The 20,959-nt window shown below is 43.4% G+C and overlaps 1 protein-coding gene across 1 annotated transcript in view; it reads left to right on the top strand.

Moving 5' to 3' along the window:
• Positions 1-20,596, top strand: part of EDEM1 (ER degradation enhancing alpha-mannosidase like protein 1) — a 44,689-nt gene extending 24,093 nt beyond the window's left edge. The window contains exons 3-12 of the mRNA XM_064274989.1: positions 2,533-2,636; positions 4,183-4,354; positions 5,338-5,521; positions 7,509-7,683; positions 9,326-9,446; positions 12,072-12,242; positions 14,265-14,338; positions 15,229-15,325; positions 16,321-16,524; positions 18,977-20,596. Coding sequence (XP_064131059.1) covers positions 2,533-2,636; positions 4,183-4,354; positions 5,338-5,521; positions 7,509-7,683; positions 9,326-9,446; positions 12,072-12,242; positions 14,265-14,338; positions 15,229-15,325; positions 16,321-16,524; positions 18,977-19,066 — 1,392 coding nt within the window. The 3' untranslated portion in view covers positions 19,067-20,596. The remainder of the gene's footprint in view (positions 1-2,532; positions 2,637-4,182; positions 4,355-5,337; positions 5,522-7,508; positions 7,684-9,325; positions 9,447-12,071; positions 12,243-14,264; positions 14,339-15,228; positions 15,326-16,320; positions 16,525-18,976) is intronic.
• The last annotated feature ends 363 nt before the right edge of the window (positions 20,597-20,959 follow it).

The raw sequence follows: 20,959 nt of genomic DNA, 5'->3' as shown, positions 1-20,959 counted from the left end.
CTCTGCGAAGAGTTTAAAGCTCTCTGTCAGGGATTACAATGGGGAAATGCTGGCTAAGACTGTACTACCGTTGTGCCTTGCTAGCAACAGAATGACTAGATTTTCTAAAGAGCCTGAGAAGTCACTCTCATTTTATAAATAAGTAGCAGAAATGGGACTAGGCCCTTGGCTAGTAGGAAATTCAGGGCTCTTTCTTAAACATCTACTCGACCAGCTGTGGCTGCAATACATTTTAGTTTTCCAGCATCTCCTTCGTAAATTACTGCTGTTCTGCCTCCGTCATCCAGCATCCCGGAGCAAGGTGCGCACAGACAAGTATGTTCAGGTTAATTAGAATTGACTTGTTGAGAACACCAGAGGGTGACTCAGCCTATAGGTGTTGCTTTAAAAAAAAAGTCCTGTGACTCATATATAGTATAGGGAAAGCTCACCCCATCCCCCTCGGCTCCCCTTTGGTGCCCCATTTTGTCTTTTTATCCCTCTGCCAAGCTCCTCAAGTACAGAGACCTTATGTGTATTCACTGCACTCCCCTTCACACCTAACACGGTGTCTGGTGTATAATAGGGATATAGATATTTGTTCACAGAACACATACTTTCAGCATTTCCTGACACAGCTCCCAAAGGCATGCTCCCTGAAGGAAGAATTCTGTTCCCAGATAATCTTGAAGTTTGCATGTTCATCCCACTGTTGGAGTCCTTGGGTGGTGCACGGAGTTAAGACACTCAGTTGCTAACTGGAAGGTTGGAGGTTTGAGTCCACCCAGAGGTGCCTTGGAAGAAAGGCCTGACGATCTGCTTCTGAAAAATCAGCCACCGGAAACCCTTTGGAGCTCAGTTCTACTCTCTCGCACCCGGGTTTGCCATGAGTTGGATCAGTTCAACGGCAACTGGTTTTTTGGCTCCACTGCGGGAGAACCACAAAGCCTATCAGTATCTTAAAAGGCTCTGAGACATTCCCCAATAAGAAAACCTATTTAACCCTTCTGCTCTATCCAACCTTTCCCAAACCCAAGTGAATGAATTTCATGGCCTGGTTACTCAGAGCTCTGTAGCCACCCGGCTAAAATGGTAAACTGTAATATGTAATTGAGAGCTGCTGGCTTCCTTCCCCATCCTCCCCTTGATCTGAGGTCGAATGAGCATCTGCAGCTGCTGACAGATACTGTTGCTGGTGAACGTCCACAAGGAAGCAGCCTCATCTCTGTGGTTTCCATTATAGGCTCTTCAGCCTTTCATGTGCTTGGGTGCCGGGCTTGTTTTTCAGGTGCTACTTCTGTTGAGGGTTTCCTTTTCTCTTGCTAACGTACATTTTAAACAGGCTCTAACAGTTGTAAGAAAGTAATCCCCTGACCATTAGATGCAACTTGCAGCATTATTGCATAATCTTTTAAAAAGAAAGAACTGAAACCCAGAAAAGAATCATCTGTGTTCTGTTCTGCATGTTGCAGCAAAATACCAAAAAAACAAAAACAAACCCAGATACGGAAGACCAATAAATACTAGGAAATAGGGCATACTTGAAGAAGTAGTGTCTGAATGAAATTGTTTTTTCTTGAATTTGTGTGTGTGTATGTGTGTCCTTATAATATCATCATGGTCCTAGGATTGTCACAAAGCTAAATAGAAGTGAAATCATTTCAATTCAGGTTAATCTGTAACATTTAATGTTCAATTTGCAATTCTTATAGGAGAGGGTAACATTGTATGACATCATATCACACACCCAATATAGGAACTGTGACTTTGGATCACTTCTTAAAAGGACTCATACTTATTGTATACCCCTTGCCACTGAGTCAGTGCTGCTCAGAGCAACCCTATAGGACAGAGTAGAACTGCTCTGTAGAGTTTCCAAGGAGTGGCTGGTGGATTCGAACTGCACACCTTTTATGCTTAGCAGCTGTAACTGTTAACCACTGCACCCCCAGGCCTCCAAAAAGGACTTAGGGCTGATTATTTGTATATTTTGTTTGTTTATGTCACTGGTTTTATGCTGTGCTTCAAAAGATATCGCTGCTACTTCTCCCAGTGTTTAAGACATCTGGATAACAAGCAACAAGGTCAGTCAGTTCTCCAGATGTTTTTGATCCACCGGGAGCCAAGCACCCAAACTGGTGATTTACTTGCAGAGCAGAGGGCAAGTCCTATTTGTTTCTTCAGTTTTTGTCTGTTTTATTTTTACCCATTCCATAATTTTTAGGCCTCACATGTTAAATAAGATCAGAGTGAAGTTGGAGGGAGAGTGGAGGGGAAGGTGAGGAGAGTGCCATTGACTTTATGAGGAATTATCGTCACTGTTTTGTCATTAGGAGAGCGGATTCTTGAGTTGGATCAGTTGGAGGACGTGGGCTTGTCACCTGTCACGGGGTGTATTCTGGAAATAAGTGTGCTTTTCTACCTTTTGTGCTTCTACTTCTATGGGGGGCAAGGCCACATCAGGCACTTAGACGGAGTGGCCCAGCTGCTGAGATCACATAGCCTCGGTTTCACTTCAGGCTGTTGTAATGGTTTGTGTTCCTCTTTTTAAAGATAATGGGAAATTCATCCGAGTTCCAGAAAGCAGTCAAGTTAGTGATCAACACAGTTTCATTTGACAGAGATTCCACCGTCCAAGTTTTTGAGGCCACAATAAGGTAAAATAGTAACTAAAGTGGATTGAGGGCTTTTTTGTGTGTGTATAAGGAGAAAAATTCCTGTACGGCTCTCCCAGCCACAACATCCTGAAACCGAACCCATGTAGACCTTATGGGTACCATGTTCGTGTTTCGTTTTTATATTTATCAAACCTGGAACAACTGACGTGTCAAAGTATTTACATTTTGGGCTAAATAGAAAGACACCTATGCTTTAATGGGGGTAAGATTGGTGTCCCTTTAATGCAAATTAATGTGGTTTCCTTACATTTGGTCTTATATCCGTCCTTCTCTGTGTCCTAGGAAAGCCCCTGCACATTTCTGAGAGAGTTTCCCATCTAACCTACCACCCACTGAAAACCACTGTTTACCATTGTGGCGTATTTCCTTCTTATAATCTGTCTCTGTCTCTTTTTTTAACGTGTTAGGAACATGCTGTACACACAGTTTTGTATCTTGCTTTTATAGCTTAGTGTATTGTGACTATTTTCCTATTTCACCTAAACTTTTTGCAAATTGTACTAACTGTGTGAATTCCAGCTTATAAATGTGATATTTATTTAAAACTAAAGTTATGAATATACTTGTTCTGAAAAATGTCCCAGTCCCCATCAGACCATCGGAGTGGGCCAGGGTCTACATGGACGTAGATCTGAGCTGGTAGCCTGCTACCTTTGAGCAGGCGGTTTCCTCCCTCTCCTTCTCACCCTGCCTCTTGACCAGGCGTTGAAGAAGTTCATCAGTTGCTTGGTAGTCAGAACGACAGAAGTTACTTATGGTCTCTTAGTATTGGTTGCCTTGCGCTTCTCCGTTTCTTTTATGGCTCCGTTTTTCCCCAAGTGAGATAAATCAAATGCTATTTAATAATACTAAAATCACTGTTACTGTTAAGTGTTGTCCAGTTGGTTCCAACTCTTATTGACCCTATGTGCTAATGGAATGAAACATTGCCGGTCCTGGACCATCCTTACAATTGTTACAGTGTTTGAGCTCATTGTTGCAGCCAACGTGTCAGCCCGTCTCGCTGAGGGTTCCTCCTCTCTTTCACTGACCCTCTACCTTACAGAGCCCGATGTCCTTCTCTAGGGACTGGTCCCTCCTGATAACATGTCCAAAGTACGTGAGAAAAAGTCTCGTGATCCTCGCTTCTGAGGAGCATTCTGGCTGTACTTCTTCTAGGACAAATTTGTTCTTCTGGCAGTCCGTGGCATAGAATACCAAAATCAAAGTAGATGGTGTTTATTCCGATAAGAATTAACATAGTTCTTTTTGATGAGATGATTAAGATTACCAAACATAAATTAACATTTCAAGTGTGATTATTCTCAATAGTCTTGAATGAGTGATTCCCTTTGTCCCTTTCAGTAATGGGGTTAACTAAGAACTGTTCGTTTATTATTAGGGCTGAAAAGGACCTCTAGAGACCATTCAGTCAAGTCCCTCTGAGTCTCTCAGGAATTAGAGGCTTCCTCTGTTGTTCTGAATTGGATTGTATGCTTTTACATCCATCATGACTTACTATTATTTTTTTTATTCTTATCAATAGGGTCCTGGGAAGCCTCCTTTCTGCCCACAGAATAATAACTGACTCCAAGCAGCCCTTCGGTGACATGACCATTAAGGACTATGATAATGAATTGCTGCACATGGCTCACGACCTGGCTGTGCGACTCCTTCCTGCCTTTGAAAACACCAAGACAGGCATCCCCTACCCTCGGGTGGGTAGATTGCTTTGGTTGTATTTAACAGTTTTCCCCCTTTCTGAATTAAAACTGTTTACTAATTTATTTGGGGGAGAGAGTAGGACTGAGGTAGCAGAGGGAAGCGTTGTCTTTGGGAAAACTTGGCTCTAAATATGGTGTGTTTTAATTCATTCAGCATTTACTGAGCACCTACTGTGTGCTGAGCATAAAATGACACATCAGGCTTAATCCTTCCCCCGAAGAAATTTGTGTTCCTGTGCTCAGTATTCTTAAGTCTGTGTGTTCTATATCCCCAGCTACAAAATAGTGTGGGGATTTTGGCCTCATCTTTGACTTGGGTATATTTCTCCAAAGACCTCACATATACATTGTAGGAGCTCAGTGAATGTTCTTTTGAATGCTTCTCAAGGTTCTTTCAAACAAAGCCTTGTACCGACCAGGAAGGTAGCTGCTGATTTAAGCCCAAGATCTGGAATGAGGTCGTATCCCGTGTTATCTGATTTGTTGAGCCCAGAACTCCTCAGGGGATTGAGTCAGCCTTTTAGGTAACCAGACCACAGAGCCGCAGTGATGAAACAGGCTGTCATCTTGCCTTGCCTCCTCTCCCTCCCATCCTACGTTTGTTTATGCTTACCAAGCAGGAGTGAATTCATAGTAGCTCACTTAATATTTGTAAGTGATTCTCTAACTTGGCTTTGTCTCCAACCTCAAAGCCTGGTGCTTGTGGAACCATGAAAAGAACTCAGGGAATAGCATTATAATAATCCCCTTAAGACCTGCTCTTAGGAATAAGACAAGGCTCTGGTACTCTCGTTGTCTTGTTTGTGTGTTTGAAATGTAACTCTGGTATTCATTGTGGATGTACAATGGGAGGCAGGAGCTGACTCACAGTGCAGTAAGCTGGGTTCATCAGTCGAGGGTGGTGACCATGACCTGGCCTCCAGCCCTGCGGGTTCCTTGAGTTTTGCCACAAAACCTTTGTCTCTTCTTGTCTCCAGGTGAATCTAAAGACAGGTGTTCCCCCCGACAGCAATAATGAGACGTGCACAGCAGGAGCTGGTTCCCTCCTGGTGGAGTTTGGGATTCTGAGCCGGCTGCTGGGGGACTCCACGTTTGAGTGGGTGGCTAGGCGAGCCGTGAAAGCCCTGTGGAACCTCCGGAGCAATGACACAGGATTATTAGGTGTGGGGCACCTTCCTGCACCATCGGGACTGATTGCGTTGGATCCTCTCTCCTTTTGCCTTGCTCCGTGCTCCTTTCTTGTACCCTTGGATCTGAAAATTAACTCAGGAAGAATGGCCCTCAGTGTCCACTATATCCAACTTCTTTATGTGGCCTTTTGCTTAGAATGAGGCTGTAAGGTTTGGTGGGAAAGAATCGTGTGTTTGCTGTCTTTGAGGGCTCCCTTCTGATTTGGATCCCTTGGCGTATTCCATTTGAAAATAATTGTTAATGGAGATGCTATAAAAAGAACTGCCTCTGAGGCAGATTCTATTGCTTCAATATTGGGCTCTAAATATAGGACTTTAGAGTTACTAGTAAAGTGGCTCTCTCCTTTTAGAAAAATCTAGGCATCTGGAAGTATATTGAAAATCCGGATTAAACCTATATTAGGTGTTTTTTTTTTTTCCTTGAGAACATTTGGTCAAGATGTTACTAAAAAAATTATTATGGAAAATTTCAAACATATAAAAGTAGAGAGAAGGTACAATGAATAATGAACCCCTATGGACTCATCAGTCATCTTCAATAATTATCAGTATTTTGTCAGCTGAAGATGTTACCTGTTAAAATAAAAATCATATCAAGCCAATAATAGAAACTGATCAAAGTTTATTGAACATACAATTTGCAGATCTGAGTTTTGACTAGAGATTCAAAAATGTTCTGAAGATGAGAAGAACTTCCAGAATTCTTAGACCAAATCTTATCAGCGTTGCCATGGAAAAAGGGCTAGAACAGAACTGATCAACAGTTTGTGGTCAGGAAGGATTTCATACAGCATCGTCGTGAACAATTAAAATAATGACTGATTTACCCTATAACTTCTAGTCTGACCTTTGGAGTCTCTGTTCCCCGAAACTGAATTCTTCAAAAGAATACAACGCCCAAGGCAAAAATGGTCTTACTAGTTTATCTAGACCATTCTTTGACTCAAAGGTGACTTTGAGAAAACCACTTTCTTCAAGACCCACAGTTCAAAAGGGCATCTAAGGACAAGTGGCCTGGGTGTGTTGCCCCAATGCCATGGACCCCAGAAATCTGGTTTCCAGGAGAGTGAAAAACTGTTTTTCATGTCATAAAATGGGTTTTTGTCTCATGGAACTGTGTTATATTGAGAAATATTTTCTTTTTGGCATTTAGAAGTTACTTGATTTGTTCGCTCCACAGCCACAGAAGATTATTGCAAAACCCTTGCTTTTTAAAAGTGATTTTGGATTATTCTTTAAATTGTAAAATTTATTTACACATATGTTATATCTTAACAATGAAAAAAAAAAAAAACCGGTTGCCATCGAGTCGATTCCGACTCATAGCAACCCTATAGTAGGTAAAAAAAAGTCACCATGAGTCCATCACCACAAGTTGTTAACTTTTTAACTTTCCCATTAGTCTCTTCAAGCAGATGCAACTTTTGTAAGTTTTCAAATTGCAACATAAACTTTTTATTCTGCCTTACATTTGACAGGTTATTTAAGAGTTTCAGATTGTTACCTTGTTTTCATAGTTGTCTTTAAAAGCCACATAATTGTTAACTATTCTTCTGATGTTGGACACTTGGATTATTTCTGTTTTTTTCCATTTTATAGAAAATTTTCTCGTGAACAACATAAAACTTTTTTCTTTTTTAAAACATTTTTATTTAGGATAATTTGGGTCAAAGGCTGTGAACACTGTTGGCTTTTGAAATGCTTTGTCAGTCAGAAAAAGCTAGATCAAACCTATTTTTCTTTTGCATTAAGTGTTTATCCCCATTTTTGTGTCAAAAATATATACTATTTTCTCAGATCTCCAGACTATCAATGCTACTGATATGACTGCTAGAAATTTAAGGGCCTAGCATTCACCCCTTCTCTTACCTGGCAAGAGTAAAGGAGCTGAGGAGCAGTGGGGTTGAAGTGGAAGGCTGGGATACTTGGGAGCTGAAGTGTTGTGTTTGTCTTTGCAGGCAATGTTGTGAACATTCAGACGGGCCACTGGGTTGGAAAGCAGAGTGGCTTGGGTGCTGGCCTGGACTCCTTCTATGAATACCTCTTGAAGTCTTACATTCTTTTTGGAGAAAAAGAAGACCTAGAAATGTTTAATGCTGCATATCAGAGTATTCAGAACTACTTAAGGAGAGGGTAAGAATCCTTAACATCTTTTATGTTGCCCATAAAGCAAGTAGAATGCATTCTGAAATGTTCAGACTTTTCTCAACAGAAGTTTGCAGAGGTCTGTTCGTCCCTGCCCTCATCTTCACCCCATCTTAGCTATTTGTTAGACATTTGGGGGTGAAGAGGTATATTAACTCTCTGTTGCTGTAGCAGATTACACTAAAACTTAACTGGCTTAAAACAGCCAATATGTTAGCTCACACAGTTTCTGAGGGACAGGAATGCAGCAGCAACTTAGTTGGGAGGTATTGGTTAAGGACCTTGCAGGAGGTGGCAGTCCAGCTGTTGGCCGGGCCTGCAGCCGTCTCAGGGTTTGAGTGGGGCTGGAAGATCCTCTTCCCAGCTCACTTGGGGTTGTTGGCTGGCTTCTGTTCCTTGCTGGCTTTTGGCTGAAGACTTCAGTTCCCTGCCACATGGACCCCTTTGCGGGCAGCTCGTGGCAGCTGGCTTGCCCTAGAGTGAGTGATTTGACAGAAAGCGAGAGAGACCAAAATGGAAGCCACAGTGTTTTTTCCTGACCTAGTCCTGTCATATTCTGCCATATTCTCTTCTGCCATATTTTGTTGGTAACACAGACCAACCCTGGCACCGTGTGGAAGGAGACTATACTATGAAGCGAGTACCCAGAGGCGGGGATCGTTGGGGGCCACGCGCGCCACTGGGGTGACATATCACTGTGCTAACTAACTGTGGCTTTATTGTAGATAGGGCCATAATGCAGGAAAATTCTTGGCTTATTTTGGTTCTTTCACTTTGCAAAGAATTGTTAGGATTGGTTTTTATACCTGATGAAGGCAAAGACAATTACCATATTTTTCTCCCTTTGAGTTTTTTAAGACAAAATTATTTGCTGTTTCTCCTTTGTGCATTCAAGATGATGAGAGAGAGAGAGCTCTATGGGGCTACAGTGGCTTCTGCCCTGGTTTTATTTCTCTGTGCCCAAGGTCTTTCTTTGCATGCATTTCTGCGTTAGATAGTCAGTGCAAGTTATAACCACTGAGCTTCTTGCTTGGTAGGATTTTCTTAGACTCATTTCCACATTAACCACTTGGGTGAGTGCTGTGTTTGAGTTAAGAGACTGTTTGGCCAGAGTCCAGGCACTTTTGCCCAAAACTAAATTGAATAGTGATCGCCGTGGGGTCTTGCTCTAATGGACTCCTCCAAGCCCATGTTGTAGGACCTTACTGTAGAGAAGAGACTTTTTCTGCTACAGAAATCACCAGGTTCCTCTGCTCAGGTCAAATCCAACAAAGACCCGTACTCGACAACAAATCCTATTAGCTGGCAGTGTTCTTAAGCCTGAATATCAAAGTGCTTTTTGTAAAATACAGTGAAATCCTGTTAAGATAGCAGAATCTAGGGTTTTCATTCTGTGGTAGAGGCCATCTTAAGCCAGAGTCTGGTGTAGACAGGTAGTGGCCGTCAATCTCCACACACTTAAAGGACGAGCTAGGAGGAGTAGTTAGTGTTGATTCCATTTAAATTAAGCTACCAGGGGCTGCCATAGGAAGAGAGCTTGAGCAAGGTTCCTGGTTTCAAGAGCCAGGAGCACGGCTGCCTTTGCCAGTGATCTCGCCCTCACCCTTGAACGCTCTGCTTGGCTTTGCAGTCGGGAGGCCTGTAACGAAGGAGAGGGAGACCCCCCACTCTACGTCAATGTGAACATGTTTAGTGGGCAGCTGATGAACACCTGGATCGACTCTCTGCAGGCCTTCTTCCCTGGACTGCAGGTACTTCGGGGTCATATTTGCTAAGAAAAGAGCCCTGGTGGTGCAGTGGTTAAAGCACTCAGCTGTTAACTGGCAGATTGGTGGTTTGAACCCTTCAGCTGCTCCACAGGAGAAAGATGTGGCAGTCTGCCTCTGTGAAGATCACAGCTTTGGGAACCCTCTGGGTGGTTCTGCCCTGTCTTATAGGGTTGCTGCGAGTCTTCAGCGATGGATTTGGTTTTGGTTTTTGTTATTTGTAAGAAAGGAGTCACTGAGTGGTGTAAACAGTTAATGCACTAACTGAAAGGTTAGAGGTTCGAGTCCTTCCAGTAGCATCTTAGAAGAAAGGCCTGGCAATCTACTTCTGAAAAATTGGCCCTGGAAAACTCTGTGGAACACAGTTCTTTGATACACATGAGGACACCATGAGTCAGGATTGACAGTAAGCAATTGGTTAATTTACTAAGGAAAAGTTAGTTTTATTGCGCAATGAATCAGCTTCACATTTTGTCTAGAGCTAAATGAAGTTAGAGAGTTTATTTTTTTATTTATTTGTGGACTTAGGGGGACCAACAATTTCTAGGCACATGTACCAGAAGTGGGCATGAGCTGGAATATACTTGACGGCAAACAACAACAACAACACGCTTAGCTGGCAAACAATTCTATAGATAAAAAGGAAATTTGGGAGGTGGGAGTTTTTTTTTTTTTTAATTTTGGGTGAATTCATCTTTTTTTCCCCAATTATATCAACAAAAAAGAAGTAAAATCACAGATAACATAGTTCAGATTAATCTCCCTGTTGTTCACTGGGTCCAGTCCAGCCATGACAGCTTTCATACACTGGGATGGTGCTCTCTAAACCTTTCGTCGCACTTGGGCCTGCAGTGAGCACCTGGGCCAGGCTCTGGGGAGACAGGGTGGTTATTAGGAATCCCAAGAGGAAAACAGCTCAACAACAAGAAGCATGCCTGGCTCTTTGAGGATCAGAAATAACCTCTGCACAGTCCAGAGGCTGGTGGCTACTGTAGTGTTCAGGCCTCTTTCCAGGTGAAGCAGCTGGCTCAGAGAGCTGGGAGGTCTCCCCCACAACCAGGGAGCTAATACATGGGGCTACAGGGCTTCAGATACAAGGCTTTCTGATTCCCTCCTTCTGCTAAACCTTGGGTTGGATTGTATTTAAAAAAAACAAAAAAAAAAACCTACCTTGTGAGTTGCATAGAATCATGAAATTAAGGTTCTCCTAGGAGTCCAGGTCATGTGGTCCCCAAAGCTGTAGATGTTTAGACCTGACTGTCCACTACAGTAGCCACAAGCCCCTGTGACTAGTCCAGTGAGCACTTAAAAAGTGTAGTCTGAATGGCAACGTGCTGGAACTTCAATCCACACCAGACCTCAAGGACTTAGTACCAAAAAAAGAATGTAAGATATCTGATTAGGAATTTTTATGTTTGATTACATGTTGAAATGATAGCGTCTCAGACCTATTGGGTTAAACAAAATAAAATTAATTTACCTGTTTCTTGTTAGTTTGGTTTTTTTTTCCCCCTAATGTGCTTACTAGAAATTTTAAAATTATGCTCTTTTGAAACCTATCTGTATGAGACCTATCTATATCAAATTGACAAGAGCAACTCGAAAGATTAGATAGGAACCTTAGGGGGCAGTGAGTTTATATGTTAATGGTGGAGGAACAACTCAGAAAAGGAGGATGAGAATGGGTGCACAACTCGAAGAATGTAATCAGTGTCACTGAATCGTACATGTAGAAATTGTTGAATGGGTGTATGTTTTGCTGTATATTCTCAACAACAGAAAAATATAAAAATAAATCGTGGGGCAATAGAAACAAATTTATATACGTGGCTTGTAGTATGTTTCTACTGGGAAGCCCTGGTTTGGACACTGAAGTTATGTAAAAAGCCCAACTGTTGTAACTGCAAAATTGACCTTCCCAACTCCCCCAAGTCTTCGTTTCAAGGCTACATAGTGGGTTATCGTTTGTAGATGTTTAATATAAAGGCATGTCTTAAAGGCTGATGGCACCTTTGAAATGATACTTAGTTTCTTGGAAGTAGCTACAGTGTCTTCAGAAGGGTAGTGACTTCCGAATCTCTAGCACCCACTTTGCTTGTCATCTAACTGGATTCCAGTATGGTTTATAGGTTGTGTGAAAGGGGTTAGAAAGGACTCTTTTTGGGGGCGGGGGGGTGGATACCAGAGCATTCTCTAGCTCCTACTGATTTAGAGGTTAATAGCACAATATGTCTCGGTCATTCTATTTGTGAAATTAGTTCCCAGATACTGAACAGAGTGAGTCATACTATGTAAGTGCAAATCCATACTTGATAAGTAATCGTGTGTGAATTTTGGATAATCCACCTCTCAATTATCTCTTAGTTGTCCGTTCTTTGTTTTATTAGTATCCTTAACTTCTTCTTCTTCTATATAGTACATAGATAGCTTCCTGGCCTTAAATTTGGCAGCATCTGTTTGGCTGGACTCACTTTTGGGTTATTATGTCACCAGCTATGTTTGTAGGTCAGATAAGAACAAGGGTGGTGGGGTGGTGGAGGGAGACCCAGGGCCTTGGTGCCAGGGCTTGGGAAAAGTGTCTTAGCCTGGTGACCTGTGTCTCCTCCTTAGGTCCTAATCGGAGATGTGGAAGATGCCATCTGCCTGCACGCCTTTTACTATGCCATATGGAAACGATATGGGGCCCTCCCCGAGAGGTATAACTGGCAGCTACAGGCCCCTGATGTTCTCTTCTACCCACTGAGACCAGAGTTAGTGGAGTCCACTTATCTCCTCTATCAGGTACTAGAGCTTATTAAACAATAAAAAATACAATAGCTTGTGTTCAATTAAAAACTAGGAGGCCCCAAAGCAGTTGGTTCTTAATGAACATTTGCTGATTGATCTAGAATTATGTTGTTCTATAGCGGTCCTGGTAGTATTACCACCTGTCAGTTGTCTTGCTCATATTTAGGTCATTCATGGTTCCACAGAACATAGAAGTCTGTGGTCAAATATATTTTTTAACCTATTGTTTTGCAAAGCTGAATAGTGGCTTTATTATAAGACTTATTTCTTGGGTCCTTAAATACTCAAGAGGGAGATTCAGTATCTAGTGTTTTCCAAACTTATTTGACCAAAGAACCCTTTTCTGGGAAACAAATCTGTGTACTTGTAATAATTATTTAGACAACAAAACAATTCTTTTTCTTGGTCGTAAAGGAAATCATATGGGATTTATCTGGATGCCCATTTTTGATTAATGCTTAAAAAAACATAAAGTGTTCATTTTTGGTAAATTATTTTTGTTTCAGAGGCAATGTTGCTTTAACTGTAAAATGTCTTCTCCCCCACAGTGTAAACCAGATATTTATACTTCTCTGCATGCTGTACATATATACACACCGAGAGTCTGCGTCCATTCACAAATTCAGCAGCATAAGCTGCTAGCCTTTCCAAGCAGTGGTCCCTGCTTTTATGAGCTCCGGTAGTGCTGTGATTTAAATTTATTCAGTAATTTTTATATATCATATTTCTATGCGAGTGACATGCACATTCTACACCAACCATGCCCCCTATCCAGGTGTTTTCATAAGTGCGTGATGCTAGTTCTTTTTTATAGCACCATGAAAAAAAAATTATCATAGCAGACTTATGGAAATACTGGGGGTGAGCCACGGTTGGCAAAAAAAACGTAGAATGTGCCCATTATTCTCGTAAAAATACGGTGCTGAATCCTTGCAATTTGTGCCCCTTGATGGAATGGGAGAACATCCTAAGGAACTGGTAATAGTCTTTATGCCTGAAGAGAGACTTCTTGAGTTTTAGATAACCTTTCTAAAAAAGGAAAAGATGACATCTGTGTTTATTGGCCTCCCTGACCATAGGGTACAGTAAGGCTGCCCGCTCTGAGGAGGGCATGCCTGTGGCTGTTCTGCTTTCTCCTCTCAGCTCAGTCCTGCACCTTTGGGTTCATACCTCTTTATTTCAGCCACTGCCTCTCTCCCATCTTCAGCTGCTTCCTCATATTTTCTGTTTTCTTAGAACTCTGGGGCATCTCCTTTGGTTTCACGGTGGGCCACCCTCAGAAGCCACATACTGTGCGTTTGTAATCCAGAGATGGTTAACTTTGCAGTTGTTAGCTTTTGCTGCAGGTTGGCATGAGGCATGAGTTAAAGGTGATCCCCAACGTTGAAACTGTTTGTGGGGTGAAAATGCCATCTTCTCAGATAATTTTTTCTTTCCTAATGAAACCATCAAGGAACATGTGACAGAAGGGTAAACAACCCAAGGACTGATTTCTCAGGATGATTAGAAAGTGTGATGGCCTCCTTTAGGTACTTTCGGAAGTCTTGGTCCCATTAGCCTTTCTTCCAATAGAATGCCCAAGCAATGCCTTGTGATGGTGTCAGTAGAACAGGGGCAAGGTCCTGTTTCCCTGTGCCTCTGTCTTCAGTTAGCAGATGCTCTGAGACAGGATAGAAACTGGGTTTGTTCTTAGCTGTGACACTGTCAGGGTGGGCTTCGTTTCATTTCTGACCATGGTGGGGATCAGGAGAGCCAGAGACGAGTATTTATTCTACTTTGGAATGGACTGTCTTAACCCTGGTTCAAGCTAAATCATAGGTGTGTGTTGACATGAACTGACAGAATGCCAGAGTCCTTTCTTTCTTCATGACCCTTCCTGGTGAAGTGAATGGCCCCGCTCCCTCCTTTGGCCAGTGGCTCCTGTCTCCCAGGGACCTTCCTGCAGGCACCGCGATGATTGTTGCTGGCATGTCTCCCAAGCCCTTGCTATATCACATTCTCTCATGTTCTCTCTAGGCAACGAAGAATCCCTTCTACCTCCATGTAGGAATGGATATTCTACAGAGTCTGGAAAAGTACACAAAAGTCAAGTTAGTTTTCTAAGTTCCTTCCTTTTCCTGTTGGCCCCCTTTTAATTTATTTTGAGTTGTTCTGGGGAAAGAGTATTCTGTTTTGCATTTTAATTTCTAGAATAGGACATTAATGTTAATTTCATAGGGAAATCACTTACTTTTTGGTATAGTAAAACATCTCTGTTACAGTGGGAATTGCTATTTATTTTTCCCCTTATTTTCAGTGAAGTTCTAGCAGACTGTGTGTTCTTTTTAAGTAGCTTATTTCCCCTAGTTGTACAAATGATACACACAGTAAAAAATTTAAGGAGTACAGAAAATACCATATTTTCCCCACAGATAACATGCCCAAGTGTACACTATGTGGAAATGATGAAATTAAGTAAAACAGTTCTGGCAGGTCGATTGGCAAAAAAACATAATGCTTGAGTTACTTGTGTAAAAATGCAATATACAGTTAGAATATTATCACTCTTTACATATATATAATGTGTGTATATATGTATATATATTTTAAAAAAATCTGTACTTCAATTTTTTTGTCCTGCTTTTTTCATTTAGCAGTATAGTATAACCATTTTCTTATGAAATGCGATTTTAGGATGTCCAAATGACAAGTCGGTTGTAGAAGCAGAGGGACTAAAACCTAAATCAGACCTAAGATTGTTGCCGATCATTTTCTTGGTGTCATGTGCTTTTGGCAAACACCCCTCCCCCCACCTAGTTGGCTGATTTCGCAGCCAAACCGCTTCTTAAATACATTTGCAGACAATCCAAGCCCTTAAACTTGAACATCATTTATTTTTGATGTGGTGGTTGACCATCTGGTGGATTATTCTGTATGTAGAATACTTCTGTTTCTTGAGTGAGCGAGTGAAGGAAGGACTAACAGGAAAACCGTTCTGTAGGTGTGGATATGCCACGCTGCATCACGTCATTGACAAGTCCAAAGAGGACCGGATGGAGAGCTTCTTCCTTAGTGAGACCTGCAAATACTTGTATCTGGTATGTGTGTTGCAAGATTAACCTGAGGACGATGGGTACTGATGAGGCCACGCACTCACTCATTCTCCCACCTCACAGATAACTCCCTGGGCACCTGCTCCTTGCCCATTCTCCTGCCCTTGAGTCTGTCCAGGAGCTGTCGGTGTCAAAGGGGTATTAACAGGGTGAGTTCTGGAGGAAGTGAAGGAGTCCCGCCAAGTCTGTAGGGAAAGAACTCAGAAAACCTGGGACCCCATTTAGCTGTGTAAACATAGACAAGCTGCTCTGAGTCTCAGTTTTCCTTGTCTGTAAAATACGGTTTAGGTGCCAGACAAGGTTTCTCCCACCTTTAAGATTTTGTAAGCATTCATCCATTCAGGATTTACTGAACACCTCCCTTCTCCCCGCACCAGCTCATCCTCATATGGTCAGGTGTTCTTTCTGGATGCTCCTGTCACACCCTCTTGTGTACCCCTGCCACACCCACTGTGAAGGAAAGGATCAGGCCTTGTGTGCCCTGTGTTCCCAGAGCCCCATCTGTGTTCCAGCACACATATTTGTCAAAGACGTGAATGTTGCCAGATGTATTGGGCCCTGGACTAGACCCTGGGGATCTGATGATGGATAAAACATGTATCTCCTTCCCTTCCACCATCTACAGTTTAGGGTTTAGGTGTGTGTGTTGGGGTGGGGGGTAGATCTAGAATTCCAGGGGAGAACATTGAATCATCCAGGGAGCTTTTATGAACTACCTGTGCTTGGCCCTTGGCCCTGGGATTTCTAAGTCACTAGGGGGCTGGGGGTAGGCATCTGAGTTTAAACAAAATAGGCGTTTCTGCTTTTTGGCCATGATTAGGAGCCACTGTTGCTAAGAGATACCTTTCACCCGTTGGTTACTGGAAAGCATGATAGCGCAAGCAGATTTCTGCGGGATAGTGTGGGACACACCCTCTGAGTTAGCGCGGGCTCCTGAACATGCGACATGACCAGTTCTGTCTCTTTTTCTTGTCCACTAGCTATTTGATGAGGAGAACCCAGTACACAAATCTGGAACCAGATACATGTTTACAACCGAGGGACACGTTATATCTGTGGACAAACTTCTTCGGGAGTCACCCTGGAGGGAATTCTTTTCTGAAGACGGCGAGCAGGACCAAGAGGGGAAACCCATGCACAGGCCCAGGTCTCACGATGTGAAAGTCGTCAACTCCAGCTCCAATGTAAGCTGCTTTTTCCAGGGCAACTTGCATGTGGAGGAAGAGAAATGACTGCTGATTACTGTGTCGTTCAGAGTCCTGACAGGAAGTCAGTGGGTGATTTGAAGAGTTTCGTAGTGTTGGCATAGGGGTCCTCAGGGTATAGGGAAATCAGAGGTGCAGCAGGCACCACTGTCACTCCTAGACCCACAGGCTGGTGGAGAGGGTGGCCGTGGGGACCTGGAAGGAGAGAGTCCCGTGGAGGGATGCAGCTGGCTTCAGGGACCTTGCAGGGGAGCCAGCAGAGTAGATTCTTGTCCCCGTCCCCCTTTTTCTCATCTCCTGTGGCACTTCTTCTTGGCTGTGCCCACCATAACTAAGAAGGCAAGGGAGCCTGTTGATAGAACCCAGCAGGTCAGCCTCGGGGGCTGGAGCAGGGAGGAGCAGGGTGGGCGTGGGTCTGGGGGGGCCACCTGGAAGAGATCCAGCATAGTTACCCACCAGCAGGAGAGGGGAAAGTAATTGTCAGTCATTGTGAGCTTTGATGAAGATGCTTCTTGGAGTGCAGCAGGAACCTGGTTTCATTTAAAGCAGGTCTCCACTGAGCATGCCTAGATTTTCCTGATTAAAAAAAAAAAAAAAGCCCAAACCCAGTTGCCATCAAATTGACTCTGACTCACGGAGACCCCACGTATGTCAGAGTCAAACCGCTCCATAGGGTTTTCAGTGGCTGATTTTTTGCACATAGATCACCAGGCGTTTCTTGAAAGGTACCTCTGGGTGGACTGAAACTGCCAACTTTTCAGTTAGCAGCCAGCCCTTCACCACTTGTGGCATGCAGGGACTCCTTAGGTTATCCTGATAGGCGGTGGGAAAGGTAGAGCAACGTAAGGCCTTGAGGCCCCAGTGGTCATGTTTGTTTGAATCAAATGGTGGTTTGGAGGTGGGAGTGAGGAACAGACCCTGAATCAGTTGAAATCTCAAGTCTCATTATCCCGCAGTGGGTTGAATGCCATCTCTCTTCTCAGAAAAAAGCCTCAGTGGTCAAAAAGGTCTTCCCACCCACCCGTAAGCCGCCCTGTTTAGGGGATGCGCTTTGCTCACTGACTTGCTTCAGGATGTTTCCTTCAGTGCCCCGGTGAAGGCCTTTACCTTTAGTGTGTGATCTTAGTTGACCAGCAGGAGCAGAGATAGGCCCCCAAACTTCCATTAGGCCACACAGTGGTGATTATGTGAACAAAGCATAGTGGGAAGGAGAATTAGAGGGAGAACCATTGATCCTAACACCCATGATGCCTACTGTGTGCCAGGCCGTGTTCTCAGTGCTGCTCATTAACTCATTTGCCTTCTCATAGCAGTCCTGCAAGAAGCAGGTACTTTAGTTGTCCCCATTTTATAGAGGAAGGGAGGGAAGCACAGAGAGGTTAGGCTCGCAGGGTGGAGTGTGTGGTGGAGGCAGGATGAGGAGCCAGGCAGCATGTCACCCATTTCAGGAAGGGGGCACCTCATCTACTAGACCTGGTCCCGCTGGGCTGGCGCTGGGGACACAGGCGGAAAGAGGGCCCTCGAGTCTGGATAGGATCGTGCCTTGGCATTTATAAGTAGAGGACTGAATGAAGTGCTGCAGAAACACAGGAGTAAAGGTTAACCTGCCAGAGGAAACCAGGAGGGAGGGACTCCCAGAGGAGGTTGCTTTTAGTAGATCCTTGACGGATGAGGAGGAGCTTCCTGGGAAGGGTTTTAAGGCAGAAGGAACAGCAGCCACCAAGGCATGAAGGCACGGGTGGGGAGCTGCTGGGACCAGCTGAAGAGCCTCTCAGATTTGGCCTTGCAAAGGACGAGGAGCCCTGGGACAGTGCTGCTTTGGGGCAGAAGCGTGTAAAGAACGTATATGGACAGCTGTTTCCAGGGACAGTACCTCTGGTTCTGAAGACCCACATGTCCTTAGAGGAAAAAGCTATAATTAAAAAACACAGCCCTCTCATACATTTAGATTTTAGCAGTGGATGAGAAGCATCATAAACTCAGAAAACCACAGTATTTTCAGATAGTATTTGAAATTGGAGGTGGATTAAGGACCCAGCTTTTAGTCCTAGCCACTGTGTACTTGCTGTGGCTCCCTTCTAGCCTCTCTGGTCTCCATTTTTTTTTTTTTTTTAACCTATCAAGGTATTAAATTAAGTGAGTGGTCCTCAACTAGGGTGATTTCGCTTCTCAGGAGACGTTGGGCAATATCTGAAGACATTTTTGGTTGCCACAACTTGAGGAGGAGGGTTTGCTACTGGCATCTAGTGTGTGGAGACCAGGGCTGCTGCTAAACAACCTACAGTCACAGGACAGGCCTCACCACATAGAATTACCCCACCCCAAATGTCAACACGTCCAGGTTGAGAAACCCTGGGTTAGGCCATCCCCCGACATTTCCTGAGGGCTTTGAATTCAAAACTCACATTTCTCCTCCTTTTTTCCTTTCCAGTGCAATCGTGTTCCTGATGAGAGGAGATACTCCCTGCCCTTAAAGAGCATCTACATGCGGCAGATTGACCAAATGGTTGGCTTGGTTTGATCTCCTGTCTTCCTGGTGGCCTCGCTTTAAGCCGGGCATCAATGGCTGACCCCACACCATACAGAAATCCAGTCTGAAGTGGAAGGAAGAGGACAGACATCTGGCCATCCATGATGGTGTCGGGATTTCTGTCCAGCTGCTTACCCACAGATCATTAGTTCTTGCATACTTTAGTGCTTCTCTTCTGTTAAGTAAAATACCCCTGTTTTTCTCAAGGGTATAATTGGAAATGAGAAGGTACTTGCAGATTAGCCCCTTAGGAAATGCTGGTGTTGTGAAGCACAGTTGATGGGGCATCTTTGGATTGATCGTCACAGTTTAATACTGTAGAATCCCAGTCTCCTCCCTTTGCCAGCACTCGCCATGTCTGCAGTATCGCTACCTCTCTGTTAGGGGATCGTGAATGAACTTCCACTGGAAAAAGGGCCGGAGGTAACCTTGGCATCCCTTTCTGTTGCATCGAAAATGTCATCCTGTCTGTCTCTCATTGGATAACTGTGCTCTGCCCCAGATAGCCAACCAGTCTTTGATCACATGGGGAAGAAAGTCATCCAATGATTCATTTGTATTCCCAAGTAATCTTCACAGTGTTACAAACTATTTGCTGAAGAATAACGGCCTCATCAGAATTCTCACTGGCCGTCCCCTCAGTTCTCATACCACAGGGTTAAGAAGTTAACCAGTAGGTCATTGGGACATCTTGCATTTATTTTAGATATGAACTTACCTGAGGAACTTCCATAGTTCCAGAACCAGGTGCCTTTTCGGGAGAAAAAATACCTAAGATTGTCTGAGCCTTCGTCTGCCTCGTACTTAATGCCTAAGGAGTCTCAGTTCTGACCGTGTTGGGGTTAGAAGTTTGTTACTTTTTTGTTTCAAGTGTCTAGTGCCAATTAGCTGAGTCAGGGAGAAAAAAATGGCCAAGACTTTCTCTCTTTGATACAGGCTTTAGATTAGTGCCTTATACTAGTGTTGGTTTGGGTCACTGGATGTCAAAGCTGCTGCTAGGGTTCCCAGAGGCTTGTTTTGTATCACCACATGGCGGGACCACAGTAAAATGGGGATGGAACTGAGTGTTGGTTAGGAAGGCTCCCGCAAATGGCTTGGCCAGTCTTCACCTTTAATCTGATATTTTAAGCAAGCATAGACAAGGATGAAGTTGTGCTAAAATGCCTTCTTTCTTTTTTGTTACTTCCTTAGGCAGAATGGAAATATCTTTCTTTGAGCTTAAGCTAAGTGCCCATACAAAGGGAAGCTGCATTTGAACCCCTAGTCTGGCTTCCGTGGGGCATTGGAAGTAGAAATGCATCCCCATGGAAGCACCACCGCAGCCTCCCATATAGTGTTTCTCACCTGCTGCTGTTTGCCCGCTTCAAATGATGTCATTTTAGCCTGAAAGCTAGAAATAAGTGCTGTCTAAGCCATTGCATTTTCAATCAAAAGGGAGACATTTTTATTCCTTCTTGGAAATTCAAGGGTTATTCTTTTTTTAAAGTACATAGATTCTAATTCAGTTCTTTGAGTTTTTTTTATAAAACGGAATTTTTCGGTAATATATGTGTCATCCCTAAGTTTTAAATGTTTACTATGCAAATTGTTTTAAAGTAAAAAACATCAACTGCTTCTGTTTTACCTTTTTTCATCTTAATAGCATAATTCTCTTTCTCAACAGTGTCTCATCTACTGGATAGGAATTTCCTTTAAGAATGCTATTTATACTTTAAATGATTTTTATTTCAAACGAAAATTTCCCATTTTAAATACACACACCCACCCTCCTGTGTCTTTTTCTCTGGGTGAAGTGAGGTGGGGCAACGAGGGTCACGTTTGGGAAGATGCGGCACATTAGGAAAGGCTCACGTCCATTTTCTCTTTTGGTGCCCTCCTCGCTGG

Source organism: Loxodonta africana, chromosome 22 (genome assembly GCF_030014295.1).
Source record: "Loxodonta africana isolate mLoxAfr1 chromosome 22, mLoxAfr1.hap2, whole genome shotgun sequence".
Taxonomy (NCBI): domain Eukaryota; kingdom Metazoa; phylum Chordata; class Mammalia; order Proboscidea; family Elephantidae; genus Loxodonta; species Loxodonta africana.
The sequence above is the reverse complement of the archived record's forward strand: the minus strand, read 5'-3'. Positions and strand labels throughout refer to the sequence as shown.